Raw genomic sequence first — 24,884 nt, 5'->3', positions numbered from 1 at the left:
TTGTGTGTGTGTGTGTATAGATTGTCAGCATTTTCCCTTGTCCTGTGCCAGCTTGTCTTGTGCCGTCTGCCAAGTAAACCACGCCATTCTTGTCTCGTTTGCCACAGTTCGCTCTTGTCATTTTGCCTTATTGCCTCAGTTTTTATTTGATACTTTGTCTTGCTAGTTTCCTTTGTTCTCCTTGACCACGCCACAGTGAGTATTTCAGTTGATACTTTTGTATAGTATTTTAGTTGTTACTTTTGCATTATATTTCCTCCTAGTTGAGTGTTGAATTCCTCCTAGTTGAGTGATTTTGGTTATGTTTTTGTCCTCCTTACGAGTGAGTATTTGTGTTGTTACTTTTACCCTAATAAAGACTGTTTTCATTCAGAACTTTTGTCTGGAGTCGTGCACTTGGGTTCACGTTTTTGTTCGGTCTTGTCATTTGTTAGGTGCATTAGTTATTGTTTTGATCTTAGACCAGAATTGTTTGGGATTTTGAAGTTCAAGAGATTCTTTGTAATAATTTGATTTGGCATTTCTTGTCATAGTTTTACTTAGATTTCATAGCTTCTTGTATTCTTCCCAATCAGTGGGGTTCTTATACAGGGTGACCCAAAAAAACGGGAATCTTTGAAGTGCGTATTGGCAGACATGAGCAAGTGGCAGCACAATTTTTAAAAAATGAATATTCCATCATTGTTTCTTAAATGGCATGTTTTAAGGTTTCAATTACTATGAATAAAATATTTTTCTTCCATCACTCTTGGTTTTATTGGATTGTTAAAAAGTTCCCGTTTTTTTGTGTCACCCTGTATTTACAAAATGTGTCCTATGCACCATCTCTCTCCCTGAAAAGACTAATTAAGTCAGCACTTATCCAGGGAGGGTGTCTGCCTTTTACCTTAGTAGTTTTCAAAGGAGCATGTTTATCAATAATTGTACTCAGTTCGGAATGTAAAAAATGCCACGCATCTTGGACATATGGTATTAATTGATACTTTTCCCAATTAATTGAAATCATGTCATTAATAAATTGATCTATATTTAGTTTTTTATATTGTCTTATTGAGATTAACTTGGGAGGTAATTTAGCCAGTTTGATTTTCCATATGCCATCCACAATTGCATGGTCGCTAATGCAATAAGACATAATTCCTGACTTTAAAAATCTATTTGGATGAGAGACTAATACCCAATCGATTAGAGACTGACATGTTGTAATACGAGTGGATTCACTGATTAACTGAGTTGGATTTAAATTTCCCAAACTATTTATATCTTTTTTAGCAGATTTATCCAACCAATTTTTTAAAAAATCTCTTAAAAGTATAATTTCATTTTTGAATTTAATTAATAGAATTAATGGTAGAGATTTATAGATTCAGCAGGTGCAGATGGAGGTCGATATATATTCCCAATAGTTATATACTTCTTAGCATGCAGAGTTATTTTTACAAAAATGCACTCAAAATGCAGAGGTTCAATATCGCAGTAGCGGTTTTAGGCATGGGCGAAGCGAGTAGCCGCCCGGGGCGGCATTTTTTCATGTCAAGTGGGGGGCGGCAAGAGCAAAAAAAAAAAAATCTTCAGCGCTGCAAAGCAGTTTTCTATCACCGTATTCATCTGAATATAAGACGATATTTTTTCCATTGAAAATGCCCTGAAAAAACGCCCTCCTCTACTATTGGGGGTCTAAGCAAATACACCTGTATTGTACTTGCATATGTAAACCAGTAGGTAGGCTCGCCTGATGCCACGATTACCGGCGAATGGCCGCATTGCGCAGTCAATAATCAACCATGTTGTCTGTGTCATTGTCCGTTGTGCTGCTGCAGCCGCCAATGAACAAAAGTTGATTTATAATTAAAGGTATATATGGCAGTAGGTCTGTGTGCGCTGCTCACCTGTCAGATCCAGCAGACCTGACGGGTGGGCGCGGCCCCGGTTGGCATCATGCCGGTGCCGCGGCCAGCCCACCTGATGCCGACTGGTGCCGTGGCTTTTTTATGCAAACAATTTTGTCCATATAAAAAGTATATTTCCAAAAAAGGTATTTGTGCAGGTGCCAGCGCCCCTGGGAGGGGCGCCTCTAGCAGCTGGAGGGTGTGTGTGTGGGGAGGGGGCGGCGGGGTAACACGGAAGGGTGCAAGACAGTAATTTCGCCCAGGGCGGCAACATGGGCAGAACCACCACTGCATGTAACCGAGAACCAAGAGCTTCTTTTATAAAAAAAGAGATCGCACCTACAATCGTCTAAGACTTAACTGCATGAGGAACGTCAGCAGCTTGCAGTGCAGTCAAGTGGCACACACACCTGTTGAAAATGAGCCAATTACTGGTATGGAAAATGAAAATGTGATTGAACCTGAAAAAGAAAAAAGAGTTATTAAACACACTGCAAAAGGTTTGGAGTTGTTTTTGGCAAACACTCAAAAAGCAAGAAACTCAAAATGCAAACAAACCAAAAAATTAATGGAAACAATGAAAAAGCTCACATAATCAAATGAAAATGAAAATGAAATAAGAGCTGCAAGCAGCATTGGATAGGCCCTCGCACCTGTGCCCGTTGGGGAAAGGTCCATTTTTTCCATTTTTTAGGGTGATTTTTTGAAAAAATAAGAGCTTTTATTTTGAAGGAGTTAGGGCTTTTATTTTTAAAGGGTGAGGGTGTCCTAGTGTGTGACTGACATTAGTATTGGCAGGTCTGTCCTGGTCAGACCAAAATGCAGGCAGACAGAGAAATCCACATTCAATCCAATGGAGAAATCGATCAACGCAAATTGCGGACTTCCTGTTGATTTTAGGTCAGGGTTGTCGGCACGTGATTTGTAGGGCTTGGTGAGATCTACATTTCGGTGCTTCTTTGGTCTTTCTATCACATTCCTTTGGGCCGCAGTGCCTGTTTTTGTGTGCCTAGGTGGCGCTAGCGAGCCCATTTTTGCACTTTGGGTGTCCGTTTGTCCATTTTATTAAATCTTTCGCCAGACCTGGGGTGCGTGCGAAATTTGGTGAGTTTTTGAGCATGTTTAGGGGGTTAAGGGTTATTTGGCCGTAATAAGAAGAAGAAGAAAAAAGAAACACTACAATAAAAATAGGGCCCTCTCCCCTGTGAGGCTCGGGCCGTAATAACATTTCAGTAAACTGGTTGGCAGAATTATCTATGGTGTTATCAATATGAATGTTGAAATCACCAGAAATAAAGATGGAGTCATATTCAACAGTGATCTTAGATAACAGCTCAGCAAATTCATCTATAAACCATTCTTAAGCCTTGGTGGACAATAAACAGTGAGCACTAGACAGGGATATACGGATTTCATAACTAAGGCTAAATACTCAAATGTAAAGTAACTACCAAAAAATATATTTCTGCTTGATATATTATCTGAGAATATAGCAGCAACCCCACCACCCTACTTGTTCACCCTGGAACAATGTCGAGATGAAAAGTTAGGAGGAGATGCTTCAATCAATTCCTTGCTGCTTCATCAAGCCATGTCTCAGTAAGGAAAATACCATCAAGCCTGTTGAGAAGTTATAAAGTCAGTGATGATGAAAGTCTTATTGATAAGGGATCTGACATTAAGAAGTGCAAACTTTAAGAGGCTTACATAAGTGAAATCTGTACCTTTCCTGTTTTTAAAGGCTAGAGGCCCGAGATCAGGGTGTGAAATAGATGTAGAAGCTGGCATATTCATTGGTGGTGAGGATGACAAAGTGGGACTGACTGAGTTGCAGCTGGACCTAGTGGCATTTGAATTACAGGGGGAGTACACAAGACAGTTGTTCAGGACAGAAATAACAGAAGGACTATCTGGGATAGTGACCTGCAGTCACTGGCGCCGGAAACGGGGGGGCCAGGGGGCCATTGGCCCCCCCACTTTTACCCTCCTCCCACATTATTTTTAATCACAATCAGAGTCCCTGTATTGCAACACTTAAGGTAACTCATACGTTAGGTAAAATACAGAGAGGGGCCATAGAGAGAAAGATACAGCTGACAGCAGGCACTCACAAATTATATCTGGTTAGCACTCAAACATTTCTAGTGCACAGCGTAGTATAACGTAGCATGGTGTGTTTTATTTTTCTCTCAATGGCCCCTTCGCGGCTCCGTAGTACATAAACATAAAACAAGAGAAGAATATTTACATTTTTAATCCAATCAAAGAGGACGTCACACAATTCAAATACATGCAGTGTACTGTACATCAGCCAATAAAACTGTTTCATTGCTGTGTGTTGTTGCGAATTGACTGCTTGCATCTGCAAACATGTCCGAACCGGTGAAAAAGAAAACAAAACACTGCCAAACAAAATTGAACTTCATGAAGAATGTCAGGAATCCTGACAGGCCCTGAACCCCCCACAAGGTCACCAGCGCGCGGTGCTTTTGGCTAGCAGCAAAGAAGGAGATTTCCCATGAAAAGACTTTCTAACTTGATATTTGAGGAAAAAACTTAATATTAACTGGGAAACCGACACCCGACCTCAAGGATTTAATCCAAAGGAAGGGACAAAAAATGCGAGGACTTTTCAAACGGAATGGTACAAAAAGAAGGACCGGGTTGTGTGAATGCAGTCAAGCTAGCAAGTTGTTGTGCTTTCCGAGTCTCCTTTGCTCGGCGGGTCGCGGCAGCGTCTGGCTGAGAGAGGCTGACTGCGACCTGCACAGCCTGCCGAGGCTTTGCTGGAGCACCAAACCTCCACAGCCCACATCCGCTCTCTGATCAGCCTGAAGACATGTGGGAAGAGCCGGACAGACACAGACACAGTGCTGGATTAGCAGCTCAGCCTTCACATCAGTGCACACAACGAAAAGGTAAAAGCTAACAGGGAGATCTCTCTCTGGTTATAAAGTCTTCCTATGCTGTGATCGTATGTGAGTGACTCAGTAGCTTTTTAGGTTTTTTAGACTGAGTTTTGCTTGGAGGTTTAATGTGTGATCCAAACGGGCGGTGTTTATAATGTATTTTAAAACGGCTGCTTCCCATCCTTAAATGTGATTGGCTGAGCCGCGTTCCATGCTGTTGTAAAATCAGTGTAACCCGCTGGCAGACCGCAGCACAAAATATCCCTGTGCCACTGTAAACGGACATAGCGTTGCCTAGCAACCAACTACTCTGCACTCAACTTACTCGTTAGGTTAAATGTCAGACTTTGTAGTGAATTTTGATTTGCTGGGTGGCCTGAGCCTGGATGAGTGGTCGGAGGAGCTGCTTGGTGTCTGTTAAAAGACACTGAATTCACCACCAGCAACAATGTTTTCACCGGTGTGGTAAAGAAACTCCGCCGAGAAGGACGTGACAAATCTTCCCACCACCAAGCCATAACCGAGGCAGACTGCCAGAAGATGAAGCACTTTCAGGCACCAAGCTCAGACACACCTTGGGGGCTTGTCTGTAAAGTCTGGTTTGATGTGCAGCTTCATATGGGACGCAGGGCGAACGAGGGCAACCGCAAATTAAAGGCCGACTCCTTCAACATTCACCACGACGAAAATGGCCTAAAATATGTCACGCTGTCTTTGAACGATTGCATAAAAAAATCACAAAGATGCTGCTGAAAAAAAAAACCCTCGGGTAACCCTCTGTGTCCAGTGGCCTCCCTGGAGAAACAGCCTACCTCTCCCTGCTGCCTCCTGATCCACCTGCCTTTTATCTCCACCCAAAGCGGACACAGTGTGACAGCGCCGATGTATGGTAAATTACCATACATGTATTTCGTTTTAACCTGTGTATTTTTTACTATGGGCCAAATGACAAATAAAGGAATCTTGAATCTTAAATCTAAATTAACAGTATACTTTTATTATTATTGTTATTGTTAGATCCGACGTTAGGCATACATCTGCGCTAAAACACACCTGTCGCGAAACGCACGCCACCGTCCCTGCAAAGAGGAGTCCAAACATAATTGAACACTATTTCAACAATTGCACTATTAATGGAAATATCCAATTCAATATTAACGAGCCCAAATAGCCTGATGTGACATGATGCTGGCACTAGATGAAAAAGCAATTTTAGCGTCTGTGTTGCTTGGCAACCATTCTGTCCACTCTATCTTGCTTGGTGGAAGAATGAATAGTTCTCAATTGTATTGTTGCATTATTACCAATAAATTCTTGATTTTTCTCTTGTGTGTTTATTTTATGGGTTATATGTAGGGTAACTGTTTTATAAAAGCAATAAGCCCCGAGAAGACGTGAGTTACAGTGATTTTACAACGGCTGAGGGGCGTTTTAAATCACTGTCACCCACGGCTTCTCGGGGCTTATTGCTTAATTGTTGCTCTTTTAGACTGCACTGGGGCTGGAAGTCCTGTGCTGTTGAGATTCAGCTGATTTCTTGTTATGATCTTGTCTTTGGGAACTCATGTGCAGTAAATCCTGCAGAAATGCAGGTGAATGTATGTCTCAGATAATTAATTGGCAGTAATTATGTGCGCGCTATAATCCGCCGATGTCAATAACTACATTTTTGACAGCGGCAGCTTGATTGACTTTGCAGTGGTTTTAATATTGAGTTCTACTTCATATATATTTTTGTATGCATGTATTATGCGATTTCATGAGGTGCACGGAATAGAGTCACTGTGAATGAGCTTAACACACATCATGGCACTTTTTGGCCCCCCCACTTCTTAAGTGAATCCGGCGCTCCTGTCTGCAGTGACATACTGTATGTCAGTCATATAAGTTAGGCAAATAATCTATCACATTTGCCACAAATTGCTTCACCCCATGTCTGGATAGATGGATACCATCCCATCTAAGCAAGTGTTCTTCTTTCCAGAATGAATCAAATTGGTCAATAAAAACGAAACCAGTAGCAGTACAGAAAAATTGCAGCCAGGAATGCAGATCAAAAAGGCAGCTAAAACGTTCAGGGCTCTGTCGCAATACACATTTTTCCTAAGCTCTCAATAGTGATCGCCAATGACTCGAACACAAAGTCATCTTGTTTTGTTTGTTTTGCAGAATTTTCCTCTAACTACACAGAGATATGTGATGTGGCTGCTCCTGGCCCTGCAGGTGTGAGAGAGGTTATATTAATATTGTAAACCTCACTGGTAAGTATCAGCTGCAGCATGTCAGACAACATTTGGTTTCTTAAGGACTTCAGTGATCTCATCATGGTACAGTAGGACATTTCCCCCGCTGGGAATAAACCTTTTTCAAAGACAAGTCTTCATCAACACTTTATTGACTTCTCTGAGGGGAAAGAGCCCCGTGATCCTCAGACACACACACACACACACACACACACACACACACACACACACACACACACACACACATTGAAAAGCCTTTAAAAATGCACGAGAAGCAATAGCCTGAAAGTTATGTTTAATTTTGGAGAGCATACACAACAATTTTTGGCGATTTCATTTATCCAAGATTTTTTTTTCTTTTAATAATTGTGTTTGATCAGCATTGACTCTTCTATTGATCAGACTGTGCTAAATAAAATTAAGGAAAGTATAATGCATATTTCATGTTTACATAATGAATTTCAGAATGCGCCACAGTGACTGTGCGCACTGCAGAGTTTTGTTTGTTTAGCTCTGGGGTTTTTTCTCCTACAAGCATTTCCAGACATTTGTGAGTATTTCTTGGTACTCGTCAGATTTTGTGTCGAGAAACCTGTCGCTCTCCACGAACTTTCTGAGGCTTTCCAGCTCTTTTCGGCTGATGACGCCCCGCCGGTGGTAGAACTCCAGCAGCTCCAGGTAACCCTTCTTGTACATCTTCTTGATTCGTTCTTCCTTAAATTCAACGATCGCCTCGCACTCTTTCTCAGGCAGACCTGGAAAAAATGGCAAAGCTTGAAATTTTGATTGAGTGATTGATTGATTGACTGAAGGATCAACTTCATTGATCTCCAAACTGGGGATCAAAGAAGAGAGATGTTCCCCAGTTCAGGGAACAAAGTTCAGTAAATAAAGAGAAAAAAAAAACAGACAAAACAAGTGGCCTTGATCAAAATTAATAAAATAGGTAATGATTATTCAGCATAACACACCTGTAATTACACAATTGCACCTGTAGTAACATAACACCACTGTTGTTACACACCTGCAGTAACATAACACACCTGCAGTAACATAACACACCTGCAGTAACATAACACACCTGTAAGTGGGGGTGTTGTGTTCAGCTCGGCAGTGAGACACATGAAGTTCCTGACACATAAACCTGAGTAACAGTTTTTATTCGAGTCGTTTTCTGGGGGTTTAAGTTGCCGGGGTCAAACTGAGCCCAGCCGATCAAAAACATGCTAATAAATCTGAAGCCAACAGGAGGAAGTGATGCGGGAATAAAAGGTGTGTTTACCAACCTGCATGCCTTCGTATTTGATTGGAGGCGACAGGATGAGCCACGATGAAAGCGAGCTTCAGCATCCTCTCCGCCTCTCCTCGAGCAATGTAGTCAGCCAGCAGAGCCCTGCCAACACAAGGCAGCACTCAGAGACAAACACACAAAGCGCTGAACCTGCCTCACCTGTTCATACAGGCCACGCCCTGGGAAACCTCCGTCCACGGCACACTTCATTTTGCCCTCCTCCTCCCCCAGAGTTTCCCTCAGCCAATTCTCTGGAGACTGTGTTCAAGTCCTGTCTTCAGTTCAGTTCTTTGTCCAGTTATTGTGCTTGGCAAAAAAAAATAATCTTTAAAAAAAAACTCACCTTATGCTTTGGGATATTTTGCTGTTGCCGGTGGTGAGGTTGACCCTGTGGCACTGCCTCGGCACCTCGATGGTGGGCATGTTGTCTCCTCTCGGGTCATTTTCCAAGCTGCACGCCATCTTATGAAGAGCCGGGTTAATATATTTCAGAGAACCAAAGTCACGATGCTTTGTGGCCCTCTTCCAAGAGTCCAGCGGTGGGATGTGATCTGCCTCCATGCTGCCTTTATGGCAAATATCTCTCTCTGGGGACTGTCTTCTCTTTCTCGCACTGAAAAGTTGAAAGACTGGATGTACTTCATCATGTCAGCGTGAGATATTCAACAGGAAATCCTCCTAAACATTTCTGTTGGATTCCTTCAGAGCCATGGGCAGAGGCCTCTCTCTCTCCTTTTCTGCTAATTTTATTGTCACTTTTAACTGATTTCTTGCTAATGGTCAGTTGTGGCAAACCTGCAGAACTGCATCATTAGAACAAAGAGGACTGTGTCTTACAGGGGTCCCCAAACTTTTTTCAGTGGGGGCCACATCAATTTTCCTTTCTGTGATGGGGGCCGGGGTCAGTCTATAACAGGAAATTATATGGGCCAGGTTGACAACCAGTATTATTGTGGAGATTATAATGACAGGGCTTAAAGTAAAAAAATCCTGGTTGTTTGTCACTTTGTCAAAGGTGGCCGCTGTGCATATAAGCCACTGACCTACACTTACCTCAGTTTTGCTGATTCTTTACTGTATTGCAGTTAGTGTTTCCCATATAGGAATCTGGCTTCGGCAATGGGGGAACATTTTTTCGGGGGTACACAAACATTTTGGAGGGTGGGGACAATATTAATAAGTTGCTCAATATTCTTCCAATTTGTACTCGTTGACCCATCTATATTATATCAATCTATATTAATAGAATAGTGAGTAACAGCGGCAGTCGTGCTTGAAACGCCCGTGTCCATTTGACTTGGACCAGGAACACACTCATCTCCATGGTGATGAGTCGACTTGAGCGGCCTGTCAGGGGGAGGGGAGGCCGTTGGAACGCCCGTGTGGGTGTCCATTCGACTTGGACCGGGACCGGAGGAGTGCAAATGCACTCATCTTCACCACTGGTGGTCGACTCAGACTATGGTACCGTGCATTTAAAAAAAACCTCTTTTTGCCTGTTTTTCAATCGACTGGAACCAACGTGACATAAATTAGTTATTATTATACAACACGTAGATCCGACCGAGCAATCTGATTGGTTATGTTTGTCTGTAGGTATACAATGTGTGTCTCATATCTGGACCTTGTTCAAATGAGCATGACAGCACGGCTAGCTGTGCTCATATGAAAAATACCTCATCACTGTTTGGTTTCCATGGCAACACGAAACGTTTCACCGAAACCTGCATCAAAAGCCGCTGTCAGCTTTGTTTGTCTGCATAATGGGCCGTTTTGTCAGTTTTGATTTCTTTGGCGACCTAAGTTTGGATAAACGGCTGAACGAGGAAGACAAGACAGAAGAGAAAAAGGAGAGATACGCGAGAGTGACGAGTGAAGAGCTGGATCAGCTGGAGAGGTCAGGAAATGAAGCCGGTACGGCCCGGTCAACGTCTTGGGCCGTCAAATGTCTACAAGACTACCTGACAAACACCGGGCAAACAGCTGATTTCTCACCTGTAAGGAAAGAAGAGCTGAACAAGATCCTCCGTGAATTTTATGGAGCTTTAATTTCTATAATAAAGAGAATGAAATGCCTCCGAGGATTCAGCACCACGGACAGTACCTGCCGAGGCAGATTCAGCACCACGGACAGCACCTGCTGAGGCAGATTCAGCACCACGGACAGTACCTGCTGAGGCAGAGTCAGCACCACGGACAGCACCTGCTGAGGCAGATTCAGCACCACGGACAGTACCTGCTGAGGCAGATTCAGCACCACGGACAGTACCTGTCAGATTTTCCACGGAGATGTGCGGCTGTAACTTTGTTCTTGTTATTAATGTGTTAATCTTGTCAGTTATTAATTAGCTTATTAATCATTATTAATTTGTTTATTCTTTCTGAGTTCCCTAGCCCATTGATTTAATTAATTTGTCAATTTGTTTGCATCTGTACATTGAAATGAACATTTAATAAATCAACACATCTGTGAAAGCTGTGGTCTTTATTTCAGAGGTAAATTGATAACAGCCTGAAAAGGTGATTCTATAACTCTGTTCAGCCTTAATGTGACTGCTTACTGTCCTTACTTTTGCTGCTTAGCCACATTAATCGGAGCTGACGTTAAATTGGAGTGACACACCCCCAGCTGAAATAAAACATCTGCCGGTGACTTTATGAAAAGACAGATGTTTGTTCTGGCCGACACTGGAAAGCAGTAGCCTGTATTTAAATATAACTGTTCATATAAGTTGCTTGTAGATAAAGATCAGCTGTGCTGCTGAGTCGTTGTCATAGCAATTGTTAGATTAAAAATGACTGAGGAGGCAGAAGTATAACTATCAGTCCATGAAAAAAAAAAATTTCCAGTGGATATTCTAGTTCCAACATGATTGAGCTAGCAGAGCAGTTTTGTGTTGCTGTGTGTGTATTTATTCAGTTTTGGGAAATCACGATGTCTAGAAAACATGATAAGCCCAAGTTGGCTGCTGACAAGGACTAGTTACCGTCAGATCTCATGGATTTCACTGAAACAGAGAGAATACTAGCAACAAACTTTGATATTTTGAGAGCGAGATGCTCACAGTATGAACACATTTTTATTATACATTTTATTTTGTTTGTAATAGTTGTATAATCGCACTATTTCACTCAAAGGTGTGCTTGACTCCCATTATTGTCATTTGTGTAATGATGCTTCATTTCACTTACAGGTGTCCAAGTGTGATTCTCCAAATTAATTAAATTAGCGTGGCTTTCAGGCGAGGCGGGAGGCTCCGTTGGTGAGAATGACAGGGGAAAACACTGAATGTATTTTGCTTCCATCTCTCTACCCTTCTCTACTTCAACGCTGCTTAGCTCTCTCTGTCTACTCTACCGAACCGCTTGACACGGCTCGGTCACGAGCAAAGTCACGTCAGAATATACCATTGTGTGAGGAGAGGCTGGTTCTCGCTCATCTCCGCCCCCTGGTGAGCACATCTATGGACCCACTGCAGCTCACCTACCAACCTGGCATTGGGGTGGATGATGCTGCCATCTTCCTCCTACAGAGAGCCCTTTCTCACCTGGAGAAGCCTGGGAGCCCTGCCAGAATCACGTTTTTGGACTTCTCCAGTGCGTTTAGCTCCATACAGCCGACACTCCTGGGGGTTAACCCTTGGTTCTGCCTGAGGGTTCTTGGTTCTACATGAGGGTTCTTCCTGTTAAAGGTGAGTTTTACCTTGCCACTGTCGCCAAGAGCATGCTCAGGAGAGAATCTGTTTGGTTTCTCTTTTCTTCTGTAATTTATAGGGCATGGTCTTTACCTGCACTACATGTGGTATTCAATACTTCTCTTTATTCTGTGTGCACTGTCTTGTTTATGTTTCCTGTTCTACATATTTTTCCTGTCTTTTTCCTGAAATGTGCACTATATAAAAATATGTCCATGACAAATTGTAAAAACAAAACAAAACAAAACAAAAACTGCAAAAAATCTTAATCCTACAAAAATATTACAAAAATGAATGCAAAAATAAAAAATGGAGCATATGTAAACCCATATACACCATGTACACACTGGTGTATGGCACCAGTGAACTGTTGTCTCCTCACATCCAGCTGACAAAAAGGGTCAAACCAACTGTAAAAACAGTAAAAGTGTGCACAGATGAAGCTAAAGCAGCTCTACAGGACTGTTCTGAATGCACAGACTGATGTGAGAAATGCCACGTTTAATAAATCAATCAAGAGGGAACCACATTTTAATTTCATTATACAACCTGTTGTATAATGACCAGGAAACTTCCTTGTATCCTTGTATTCTTGTAAAGTCCTACAGCTGTAAGTGTTTGCACAGTTAAATGGTTGAATAAACGTAAATAAGTGAACCAGGATACTTTACTTTTTGTATGAGCCGGCGGCTCCAGCGTTGAGCTCTTTAGCCACTTCAGAGGAGTCTTTATCTTGCAGCCCGCGCTTCCTGTTCTTTGACCCCTGCTGGTTTGACCAAGAGCCGCCGCTGTTGTTTGTTGAATAAGCAGAATGTCTGGAAATGTAATAATCATCTGAGGGCCATTTAGGCTTTCTATTCTTCATTTTGTGCAGCATGTAGCCGAACATCAGCACCCCCCCGACAGCCAGGGCGGCAGGGCCCCCCACGGCCGCCAGCACCGAGCCCCCCTTGGCCCCCGCTGCAGCTCCTGCAAAAAAAGCCATGGCAAAGGATTTCTGAGCTGCAGCCTGACACACTGTCCCCTCCACAGCTTTACCACATCAGGAAACACTGTCTGTCCACATATATATACACACACACACACACACACACACACACACACACACACACACACACACACACACACACACCACCACCACCACCACCACCAGGAGGATACTGGCCAATGACAATGGCCAGCAGTCTAAACCAATGGGTGCTGACTCCGCCTCCTCACATAGACGGACACTTCAGCACTTTAACAGCAGCACATGTGATTTCCAAGAAACACAGAGGGGAGGGGCTCGTCTGTGTGAAGAACAATTTCACTAAAGCATGAACGTTAAGATTAATATTTGTTATATATATATACATATATATATATATATATATATATATATATATATATATATATATACGTATGTGTGTCTATATATATGTATATGAACATACATACATACATACATATACACACACACACACACACACACACACACACACACACATATATACACATATACATAGTACATGTATAGTGTGTGTGTGTGTGTGTATCGTAAATGTGTCGTCATAGAAGACCTATTAGGTCTTAGAGGTTTTAAATCTCAATGATGCTTATCTGGTTAAATAAAGGATTTGAATTGAAATTGAAAACAATTCTTCAAGGTAGTGAAATGATTCGTCCAAGAACTTTTAACAACAAAAGACGTTTTCTAAAGAAACTTGTTCTTGGCAGAGCCAGTTGGTTCAGTGAGGAACTGCTTTTGTTCCATCCTCTAAATAAAGTGCTTCTTTAGCAGCACATGGCTCTTTATGGAACCACAACATCTGTTAAAGAACCGCTGGAACAGTTGTTTTTCTGTGTGTGATATATCACAAAACCTTCTGCAGGTTTACAGTAATTTAAAAATGTTAAAGGAATATTCCAGTATTTTGGTCAAAGTCCTTTTCCCAACTTCCCCAGACTGAGACCAGATGTCACACCATGTTCACCTCTGGACGTCCAGCAGTTCAGTTCCTATGGTTAGCACCTCTTGTTAGCTTAGTCACAGTAACAACCAATCAATCAATCTTTATTTATATACTGTCAAATCAGAACTCGAACTCCAAATAAAAGGCCTGCTCCTCTGAAAATGCTCCACTCAGGAGCAAATTTATATTTATTTTATTATTTATGTGCAATACAAATAGTACATTTGTGCAATATATTTTTATATTTGCACAGTAACACATCTGTGCATTATATTTTATTTATAATGTAGGTCTAACACATTTATATACAGTTTTTAAGATTGACAACCTTATAATTGTTCTCTTCTGCACTGCATTGCACTGTCACTGTTCACTGTTCTTGCTCTGAGCCAAATGCAACAAAATTTTGTTTTTCAATGCGCACTATTACAGTGTAAACTGTAAAATGACAATAAAGTTTTGTCTAAGTCTAAGTCTAAGAACAAGATGTGAGGAAATATCCACAACCTGGTGACCTCAGCAGCAGCGCTCATGAACAGTCAGCAGACGTGCCAGAGTTCACTTCTCCGCCCTGATCACACAAACACACCTCAACACTTCATGCCCTCGCTGACCTCATGCAAATCAACAATAAGCGAGTGTTTCCATCTCTGCAGAGCAAAGTCTTGTCCAAAAGGAAGTAAAGGCGGGTCTGTCCCAGATCTCGGCTGGTTGGACTCAGTGACTGAAGGAAATAAAAGCCTGGTGTAACAGGCCAGATTAACCCTAGGCCACACTATACCCCAGGTATAGTGTGGTTAGGGGGTACACTTTGGGCTGTTACAACAGGATGTAGACTGAGATTTGAAGGCTTTTACTGCAGGGTTCAGTGTCTGGGCAGCCAGAACAGAGGGAGCTGCTGTTCTGTTGAAAATTGTTTGAGTAAGGATGACATTCTTTGACTTTTCCACGGCCTTTAACACCATCAAGCCTGAACTGTTGAGTGAGAAGCTGAAGGTCATGCAAGTGGAAGACCTTATGATCTGCTGGATTGAAAATAACCTGACAGGCAGACCACAGTCTGTGAGGTTGCAGAAGTATGTTTCTGGTATAGCGTGGCCTAAGGTGTATATATATATATATATATATATATATATACAGTACAGGCCAAAAGTTTGGACACACCTTCTCATGCAATGCGTTTTCTTAATTTTCATGACTATTTACATTGTAGATTCTCACTGAAGGAATCAAAACTATGAATGAACACATGTGGAGTTATGTACTTAACAAAAAAAGGTGAAATAACTGAAAACATGTTTTATATTCTAGTTTCTTCAAAATAGCCACCCTTTGCTCTGATTACTGCTTTGCACACTCTTGGCATTCTCTCCATGAGCTTCAAGAGGTAGTCACCTGAAATGGTTTTCACTTCACAGGTGTGCCTTATCAGGGTTAATTAGTGGAATTTCTTGCTTTATCAATGGGGTTGGGACCATCAGTTGTGTTGTGCAGAAGTCAGGTTACTACACAGCCGACAGCCCTATTGGACAACTGTTAAAATTCATATTATGGCAAGAACCAATCAGCTAACTAAAGAAAAGCGAGTGGCCATCATTACTTTAAGAAATGAATGTCAGTCAGTCCAGAAAATTGCAAAAACTTTAAATGTGTCCCCAAGTGGAGTCGCAAAAACCATCAAGCGCTACAACGAAACTGGCACACATGAGGACCGACCCAGGAAAGGAAGACCAAGAGTCACCTCTGCTTCTGAGGACAAGTTCATCCGAGTCACCAGCCTCAGAAATCGCAACTTAACAGCAGCTCAGATCAGAGAGCAGATAAATGCCACACAGAGTTCTAGCAGCAGACCCATCTCTAGAACAACTGTTAAGAGGAGACTGAGCCAATCAGGCCTTCATGGTCAAATAGCTGCTAGGAAACCACTGCTAAGGAGAGGCAACAAGCAGAAGAGATTTGTTTGGGCCAAGAAACACAAGGAATGGACATTAGACCAGTGGAAATCTGTGCTTTGGTCTGATGAGTCCAAATTTGAGATCTTTGGTTCCAACCGCCGTGTCTTTGTGAGACGCAGAAAAGGTGAACGGATGGATTCCACATGCCTGGTTCCCACTGTGAAGCATGGAGGAGGAGGTGTGATGGTGTGGGGGTGTTTTGCTGCTGACACTGTTGGGGATTTATTCAAAATTGAAGGCACACTGAACCAGCATGGCTACCACAGCATCCTGCAGCGACATGCCATCCCATCCGGTTTGCGTTTAGTTGGACCATCATTTATTTTTCAACAGGACAATGAGCCCAAACACACCTCCAGGCTGTGTAAGGGCTATTTGACCAAGAAGGAGAGTGATGGAGTGCTGCGGCAGATGACCTGGCCTCCACAGTCACCGGACCTGAACCCAATCCAGATGGTTTGGGGTGAGCTGGACCGCAGAGTGAAGGCAAAGGGGCCAACAAGTGCTAAACACCTCTGGGAACTCCTTCAAGACTGTTGGAAAACCATTTCAGGTGACTACCTCTTGAAGCTCATGGAGAGAATGCCAAGAGTGTGCAAAGCAGTAATCAGAGCAAATGGTGGCTATTTTGAAGAAACTAGAATATAAAACATGTTTTCAGTTATTTCACCTTTTTTTGTTAAGTACATAACTCCACATGTGTTCATTCATAGTTTTGATTCCTTCAGTTAGAATCTACAATGTAAATAGTCATGAAAATAAAGAAAACGCATTGAATGAGAAGGTGTGTCCAAACTTTTGGCCTGTACTGTATATATATATATATATGTATATATATATACAGTATATGGAACCAAAGATCTCAATATATATAGATAGATAGATAGATAGATAGATAGATAGATAGATAGATAGATATACACATATATATATATAAACAAATTATTTATAAACAGTATACAAACGTTTTCTCGCATTTTGTCTTTATATTGTTTGGTTTATTGTTGTCTTCAGTTAAAGGGAATTGTATTTAAAATGCACAAATCTTTTAAAAGCAGAGGTAGGGCATAAAGACAGTACATATAACACGATATACAAAACAGAAGCAGTATTGCCCTGAAAAAAATCGATGCCTCATAATACATCATCTTCATAGTTTTGAGTATCATCATCATCATTTATTTTTTTTCACCAGAGAGACCAGTGGTTATGCTTTTCATTATGGTGAATAACTGATTATCAGCATGAAGAACATATTATTACAATTATTACAGGAAATTTGGTTGACTCATGATCATCGTTATTTCAGTGACCACCACCACAATCATCATCGTCATCATTTCTCACTGTGCTGCTCCACTGTTACTGAGACCTTCACAGGTAAAATCTTCAAGGAGAGTTCATTCCGAGTGTTGATGAATGGAAACAGCCTGTCAGTGAAAGTGTGTGTGAACGTGTGTATGTGTGTGTTAGTATCAGGATCAGAGAAGGTCAGCTGTCCTCTGTTCCAGTCCAGATGGACTCTGATCCTCTGGAGCTTCTCCTGCACTGGGAGAACGGCGACTGGATCTGATGGAGAGACTGCTCTGTGTTTACCATTATAAAACACTACTCTCCATAATCCAGACCATATCACTCCCTTCCTCTGGACGGACTCTTCTATCACACCCAGCGCCCAGTCTGTATTGTCCCCCACCTGTACGTCCCAGCTGTGAGTCCCTGAGCTGAAGCCCTCAGATCCCAGGACAGCAATGAAGTCATCAAACCTCTCTGGGTTTTCAGGAAGTTCCTGTCTCTGTCCTCGTCTCACGCTGGTCAGATCTTCAGACAGGACGAGTTCTGTGTTGGCAGTGTTGGGGTCCAGAACCACAGGAGTGTAGGAGACCACCTCCTTCATCTTGTCCCAGACGCTGAAGCTCAGGTTGCCCAGGTGTTTGGCCTCGTCTATCAGAGCTCCTGAGAGCAGCTGTGGATCCTCCAGCAGGGGGCGCTGGACTCTCTCCACTGTAGCCTTGTAGGTGAGCAGGAATGAGACGTCTTCAGCTCTCAGCTCCTTCTCTATGGCTCTGATTGTGTCTGAAAGGGCTGCTATCTCTCTGCTCAGAGCCTCCGTCTTCTCCTTCATCGTCCGACTCTTCTGCTCCTCTTCCTCCCTCAGAGCGGTGATCCTGGCCTCCTCTTCCTCTTGGAGAAACTGGTGAAGCTTCTTAAAATCCTCCTTAATCTGCCTCTCTGTGCGTCGGGCCTGGACCTTAATGTGCTCTGCTGTTTCATCACAGTTTGCTTTAACTTTATTAAATAGCTCCAGTTTCTCCTGGAGGGGCTTCAGTGATTCCTCAAGTTCTCCTTTGTGTCTTTTAGCAACTTCGTTGACGGGTCTGAATCTGTGGTCCGTGTGAGTTTCTGAGTCTCGACAGACGAGACACACTGGCTGCTGATGGTCCAGACAGAAGAGCTTGAGTTTCTCAGAGTGCAGACTGCAGAGGAGCTCTGGCCCTCCTGAAGCTCTCTGATCTCTCTCCAGTAAGAAGGCCTCACACAGGTTCTTCAACGCCAGGTTACAAGGTGGATCGCCATGTAAATATATTTCCTTACAAACTGGACACTCATGGTTCAGTTTCTGTGTCCACCAGTTCTGCACACAGGCTCTACAGAAGCTGTGGCTGCATGACAGGAGGACAGGATCTTTAAAAATGTCTTGGCAGACAGAACAGCACAGATCCTCTTCTGATATGGCAGCCATCTGGCAGTCTCTGATTTTAGATAAAAACTCACCAGGCAGACATTTCAAACAGCAAGTCAGTCAGTCATAATACCATTCTGTCTATTGGACAGTTCTCTGAAAGTTACTTTCACAAGGTGAAAGCATTTTGAAGTGGCAGTATTCCCAGTATCCCAAGTATTCCCAGAATTCCTCCTGTAGTAACTATCTCAGTGAAAGTCAAAGGTTTGAAATGAAGGAGAATCCTGTCATCTGGCTCGTGCTGTGTGTAATCTCCTGTCAGCAGTACAGGAATGACAACTGCTGTTTTTCCTGGTTTGTCTCAGGTGATTCAGGTAAGGGGTGGAGTTTGGTCAGTCTAGGTGTGAGTTTCATTCCAATATAATGCTCAACGCTAAATGCCCAGATACGATTTGTACAAGACGATCTCTGAGTTTCATCTTACAGCATTGCTTTCTCAGTGCTTTCTGGTATTGTATTGTAGTCTAAGAGAGACTTAAGCCAAGTAATGTTTCGTTTGAAATACTGATTGATATGGATATTTGTAGATTATCATACAGATGATATGTCAAATGATGATCAAAACAAAATCGTGCCGGTTCACTTGGATATCTGCTAGCATTAACACCATGAGGTTTTGGTGTTTAAGTCCTATTACATGGTGTCTTTTCTGATTTTATTGTGCTCAAATAGTGTATCCTGAATCAATGAATGACTCATGAAACCAACTAACAACCTCACTTTAGAGTTTGTTTTGAGTTAATTTTCACTGAGGGTGGGAATAATGACTGAATGAATGAAGTTCAATTTATTATATTAGAGAAAGGCTAATTCTCTGTTCTTCACTGACCTCTTTCTCAGGTTTCTTCTTACAGGTTAGAGAACCAGGCAGAAGATCCCCAGTGATGAGGGAAAACACGGGGAGCCCGTCCATCATCCTCTCAGTGGTTGCCCAACTGAATTAGATCAGGAATGCACAACTTGTAGATGGTCCCAATTATTTGTACAAGTCTCTTCAGTAACATTACTGGGTAGTGCCTCTGAGACCTTATGCCTCATTTTTCACCTTCACTCTCTCTGTGGGGAAATATATTCTGAAGGCAAAAGATGGAAAGATGGAAACTCAAAAACTCTGTTCATCCAGAACCAGAAGTCCAAAGAGACAGGGAAGGTTTGTCAAGGCTGTTTTATTGTGTGGTGTTTTTAGGCTAACAGCTTTTAGTCTAAAGGCTAAATATGGAAATGACACAGGACTTTATTACTGCAAGGGGGGCAGATACACCCTGCAAGGAGGGGGCACCAATCATTTCACCTGTTGGCCAGTGGCCCCTGCTCTGGGACTTTCTGTAGAAAAAATAAATCCCTGGGCAGGGGCCAGTCCAATCAGGAGGTGAAGCCACTGGCACCCCCCTTTTAGCAGGATGGAGCTACACAGCCCCATTCGCACATTTTACTACAGACTTAAAGATGAAGCACAACTAATAGTGTATTTAAGTCTCTGCAAAAGTATTTACAAGCTACATTTCCAAATCCAAGCACAGATCCACATGAAAACTTGCAGATTCAAACACAGATGTACAAGTCCAAACGCAGATTTGCAGATCTCAGTACATATTTTCAGATCTCATGTTAAGCATTTGCTATAGGCTAATAAATTGGCCTGGTTGTCCTGAAAAGGGCAAGGTTGGCCAACAGCAACTTTGCAAAGATGGTTGATATAGATATATGCAGAATGATGGTGGAGTCTTCCTGAGTTGACTATGTGATAGCCATCGACATAGCAGGGATGCCACAAAGTAGACAAAGCAGACTGCTATTGCAAACCTGAAGGATGAGAACGTGTAGTTTTGTTGTTCAGGCCTTTTGGCCTCAGAGGGACAATCAGAGAAACTTGACTCGGCAATACATTTCTGGTAGATGCATGAACTGTTGAATGTTGAAAATAAATTACTCTGCTTTATTAGCCGTCTGGGAGCTGGGAGTCTGTATGTCACAGTGTTGGTCGGTAGGTCAGCAGTTCATCCCAGAGCGGCAGATTTCCAAATCTGTTTGGTTGTGGATCACTGAGTATTTTAGCTACAGTATTCATGCTGGTTTGAGGGTGAAATCTGGCAGTTTGAGCAACCCTATGTCCGTCCATCCAGCACCAACAGGAGGCTCACCCCAGCAGGACATCTGTGTTAGAGATAACACAGACCCCTAGTGAACTCAGTGGAGGGGGTCGTCACAAAGACACGTTATCATTAAACTCCAAAAACCCAAAACAGTGCATCCCTCCTTTGACTTTGTATTATGTGAAGGAGCCCTTGGTTTCTGACTGTCATGTCAAAACGAACCCTCAGTTTGCTTCATGCCTCACACTCCATACTCTTTGGCTGGATTCAGCAGAACGTGATAGTATACATGTGTGTGTTTGGTCCAAATTGCAAACAAATCCTGGCACCGCGGTAGCTTACTTGGTAGAGCACGGACCACTTGTTAAGAGTCCCAATTGCAGCGGCCAGGGTTCGAACCTGAGGCCCTTTGCTGCATGTCGTCCCTTCTCTCTCCCCTCCTTTCCTGTCTTTCTCTATTGTCACTATCAAATAAAGCAGAAATGCCTAAAAAATACTCTTGAAAAGTAAATTGCAAACAAACCAACTTATTTTTTAGCAAAAAAATTACCTGAACTACCTGAACTGCGCTGCTAGAGCAAGAACAAAAAGGGAGAGTGTTTCAGTGTTTTTTTAAAATCAACCTGCCATCCGTTCCATAAAAAAATGAAAATGATGATTACCAAATCAAAAAGGTTTTTCTTTGTGAGTTGTAACTTGAGATCATGCTTTGCACTGTTTTCTGAATTCAGAAGTTTCTTTTTTTTATTCATTTTTACTCCAGCCAAATACAAATAACCAAATATAGAAAAGTAATGAAATAGACCAACAGCTGTTAGTGTGCCCATTCTTGTGGGTGGGTGTTATTTTAAGACCTTTGGGTAGGGCGGGATTTATGAGCGTCGCCTCCACATGATCTCTCTGTAGTGGACAGACAACATTGTTTGAATATTTTTGACAGAGCGATGAAAGCAGTTATGAACTTGTTTGCAAACCGCACTGTTCATGGCTTTATTTTATTTTGTTGTAAACTTAAAAATCATCGAGCCTGTGGCTACAGACTTGAAGAAGAGCCTCTGACAAGTCGAACCTCAGGCACAGACACCTAAAGTCTATGGGAGTCATCAGCCTGGTCCTGTCAAAGTGAAAAAGTAAACCTCACAGGACATTTTCTGTTTATTTTTTTTTTCTAACAGCAGACCAAGTGAAAGGTATTTAAGGTCATTCTACAGTCCATTTATTTCAATACAAAGCAAACTCCAGCCCCCACACAAGGCTGGGCTTGCTCTAATAATGATATAACAATAATAATAATAAACTTAATTTATATAGCACTTTTCCTAACAACGGTACAAAGCACTTTACAGGAGAGAGAGAAAGACAGAATGAATGAAATCAAATAAGAGAGAACAGAAACAGTAAGTAAGTAAGTAAGTAAATTTTTATTTATATAGCACCCTTCGCAGTACAAATACACAGAGTGCTTTACAGTAAAAACAGATAAAACAAAAAGGTGACCGTCACATCATTATTAGCATAGACATCATCACCAACAACAAAAACATCATCAATAATAATGCCATAGCTATGTGTAAGCGGCAGTGCAACATAAGGTGCAAGTGCATTATTTCACCAGCAAGAACGAACAGACCATACACTGTACAAATGAAAATAAAAGAACCCGGAGAAGGCGTAACGTCAGGCCTATGTTAAGAAGGCTAGCCGGAAAATAAGTGTTTTAAGCTGCTTTCTAAAGCTATCCACAGACCGGGCAGCTCTCAGAGCCTGAGGAAGCGAGTTCCAGAGGCGTGGTGCCACTGCTGCAAAAGCCCGATCACCTTTAGTTTTTAGTTTAGTGCGGGGCACAGCCAGGAGCCCCTGGTCAGCTGACCGCAGAGAGCGACTGGGGGTGTGATGGTGGATGAGGTCACAGACGTAGCTGGGAGCAGAGCCGTGGATAGCTTTAAAAGTAAACAGTAATAACTTGTATTGGATCCTGAAGTGAACCGGTAACCAGTGTAGGGCGGTAAGCATTGGTGTGATATGACATGATTTCTTAGACCTGGTGAGTAATCTGGCAGCTGCATTTTGGACCAGTTGGAGAGGGTTTATGGATGCTTGGTTTAAACAAGTGAAAAGTGCGTGACAATAGTCGAGCCTGGAGGAGATAAATGCATGTATGGCCATCTCCAGCTCTGAGTGCGAGATGACAAGACGCAGTTTGGCAGTGTTTCTTAAATGAAAGAAACAATTACGACTCAGAGACTTCACATGAGTATCCAGGAGCATTAATTGATCAAAGTGTACACCAAGGTTCCTGATACTAGGACGGGCGTTGTTTTTGAGGGGGCCCAGATGTCCTAATACCCTGGCTGTGACACTATCAGAGGCAATGACTAGCACCTCAGTCTTGGCCGCATTTAACTGAAGGAGGTTGTTCGCCATCCAGCCCTCGATGGCGGCCAAACACTCCAGCAGAATGCTGAGACGTTGCATATTCTCAGGTTTGAAAGAGAAATGCAGCTGGATGTCGTCCGCATAACAATGATATGCTACACCAGGAAAACTCCTGATGAGCTGACCTAACGGCAGCATGTACAAGGCAAAGAGTAAAGGGGCCAGCACCGAACCCTGGGGTACACCACAGTGTAAAGGGGCGGTGTCAGACTTGAAAGGGCCAGCGGTCACTGAGAAACAACGTTCACTGAGGTAGGAGGCAAACCACTCTAGGGCACATCCTGACACACCAACCCAGTTCCTCAGTCTGTCCAATAGGATGCCATGGTCGACCGTGTCAAAAACTGCACTCAAGTCTAACAGGACTGAAACAGAGCATTTGCCGGAGTCCGAGGCCATCAGAAAGCGATTAAAGTGTTTGTGAATGTTTTTTAAGAGACTCTGCTCTCAGTCACAATCTGGCTTTTATTTTGGAGTAATGTTGTGGCATTCTAGAGTATAAAGCTAATAGTTATATAGTTTTTCAGTTTTATTCGTTTTCAGACTTATTTTTATTCTTATTTTATTTTATTCACTGTTGTTATATGTATATATTAAAAAAAAAAAAAAAAAAAAAAAACGTTTTGTAGTATTTAATGTTTTTTTTTAGTCTGGTACAGTTTTTTTTTTTTTTTTTTTACTGATGTCTGTTTTTGCTGTTTTGTCTGTGATGTGAGACACTCTGGGCTGCATGTTTGTATGAAAGCTGCTGTTTAAATAAGGTTGAGTTGAGTCTGTTGCCATCAGGCTGGCCCTCTTTACACTGATTTCTGAGCAGCAGCACCACCTCATGGAGAGGCAGCGGTACTGACACATACCAGGAAATAAACCACCTCTCTGGCTCAGAAAAAAAAAGGCATCTTGCCACCATGAGACGGCCACCAGGATGCAGGATCACAGTCCAGTTAAATTACAGCTCTGTTCCAGTTCCTCTGCAGGTTCTCCAGAACGTTCCTCTGCTCTCCTCCCAGAGCGAGCAGTGGGCTTTCAGAGCTGCCACATCACTCCTCCTCCCTTTCCTCCAGCCGCTGGTTTCCATTCATTCCACTACGATATGAGCATGAACTTTCAGAGCCTTCACACTTTCTTCAAAATTCAGTTTGTGGGTCATTTTACATAATCTATTACAATGACTCATTCCCTCAACTGCTGGTTCATCTGACAAACAACAACAGCAACACTATTTGGGGGAGAATAACGTGATGTGAAAAGTTGGTGGTGCGATGTCCATTGTTCTATTATTATTCATCCATTCTATGATTATTATCCATTATTATTTCTTATAATTTCTTACACATTTTCAGTTAATTGGATGTAAAAAATATATATATACACTTTTGAATGCACATGTCCAACCGTTCAGTGTTTCAGTACCTTTTGCACAAGTTGCTGTTCTCTAACAAGGAGTTTAACGGCAAAATTCACAACAGGTGTTTGATCCATGAATCGACCAATACATTTCCTGGTTCAATTAGAATTGGTATTTAAACAGTCCTCCTCATCATGCTGTTCACATTTTGACATCATGAGACCAAGACGACACCTAACAATTGATCAGCAGCACCTCGCCATTGCGAGGCTTCAAACAGGATGTTCTCAGACGGAAGTGGCCACTGAGCTTAGAGTGTCACAGAGTGTC

At 42.3% G+C, this 24,884-nt stretch overlaps 1 protein-coding gene across 1 annotated transcript; it reads right to left on the bottom strand.

Moving 5' to 3' along the window:
- Positions 1-17,197: 17,197 nt before the first annotated feature.
- LOC115368140 (nuclear factor 7, ovary-like) lies at positions 17,198-18,677 on the bottom strand. The gene has a single exon (XM_030064139.1). It carries the CDS (start codon positions 18,675-18,677, stop codon positions 17,271-17,273), a length of 1,407 nt encoding a protein of 468 aa, XP_029919999.1. The 3' UTR covers positions 17,198-17,270.
- Positions 18,678-24,884: the final 6,207 nt, after the last annotated feature.

Source organism: Myripristis murdjan, chromosome 11 (genome assembly GCF_902150065.1).
Source record: "Myripristis murdjan chromosome 11, fMyrMur1.1, whole genome shotgun sequence".
In the NCBI taxonomy this organism is placed as follows: domain Eukaryota; kingdom Metazoa; phylum Chordata; class Actinopteri; order Holocentriformes; family Holocentridae; genus Myripristis; species Myripristis murdjan.
The sequence above is the reverse complement of the archived record's forward strand: the minus strand, read 5'-3'. Positions and strand labels throughout refer to the sequence as shown.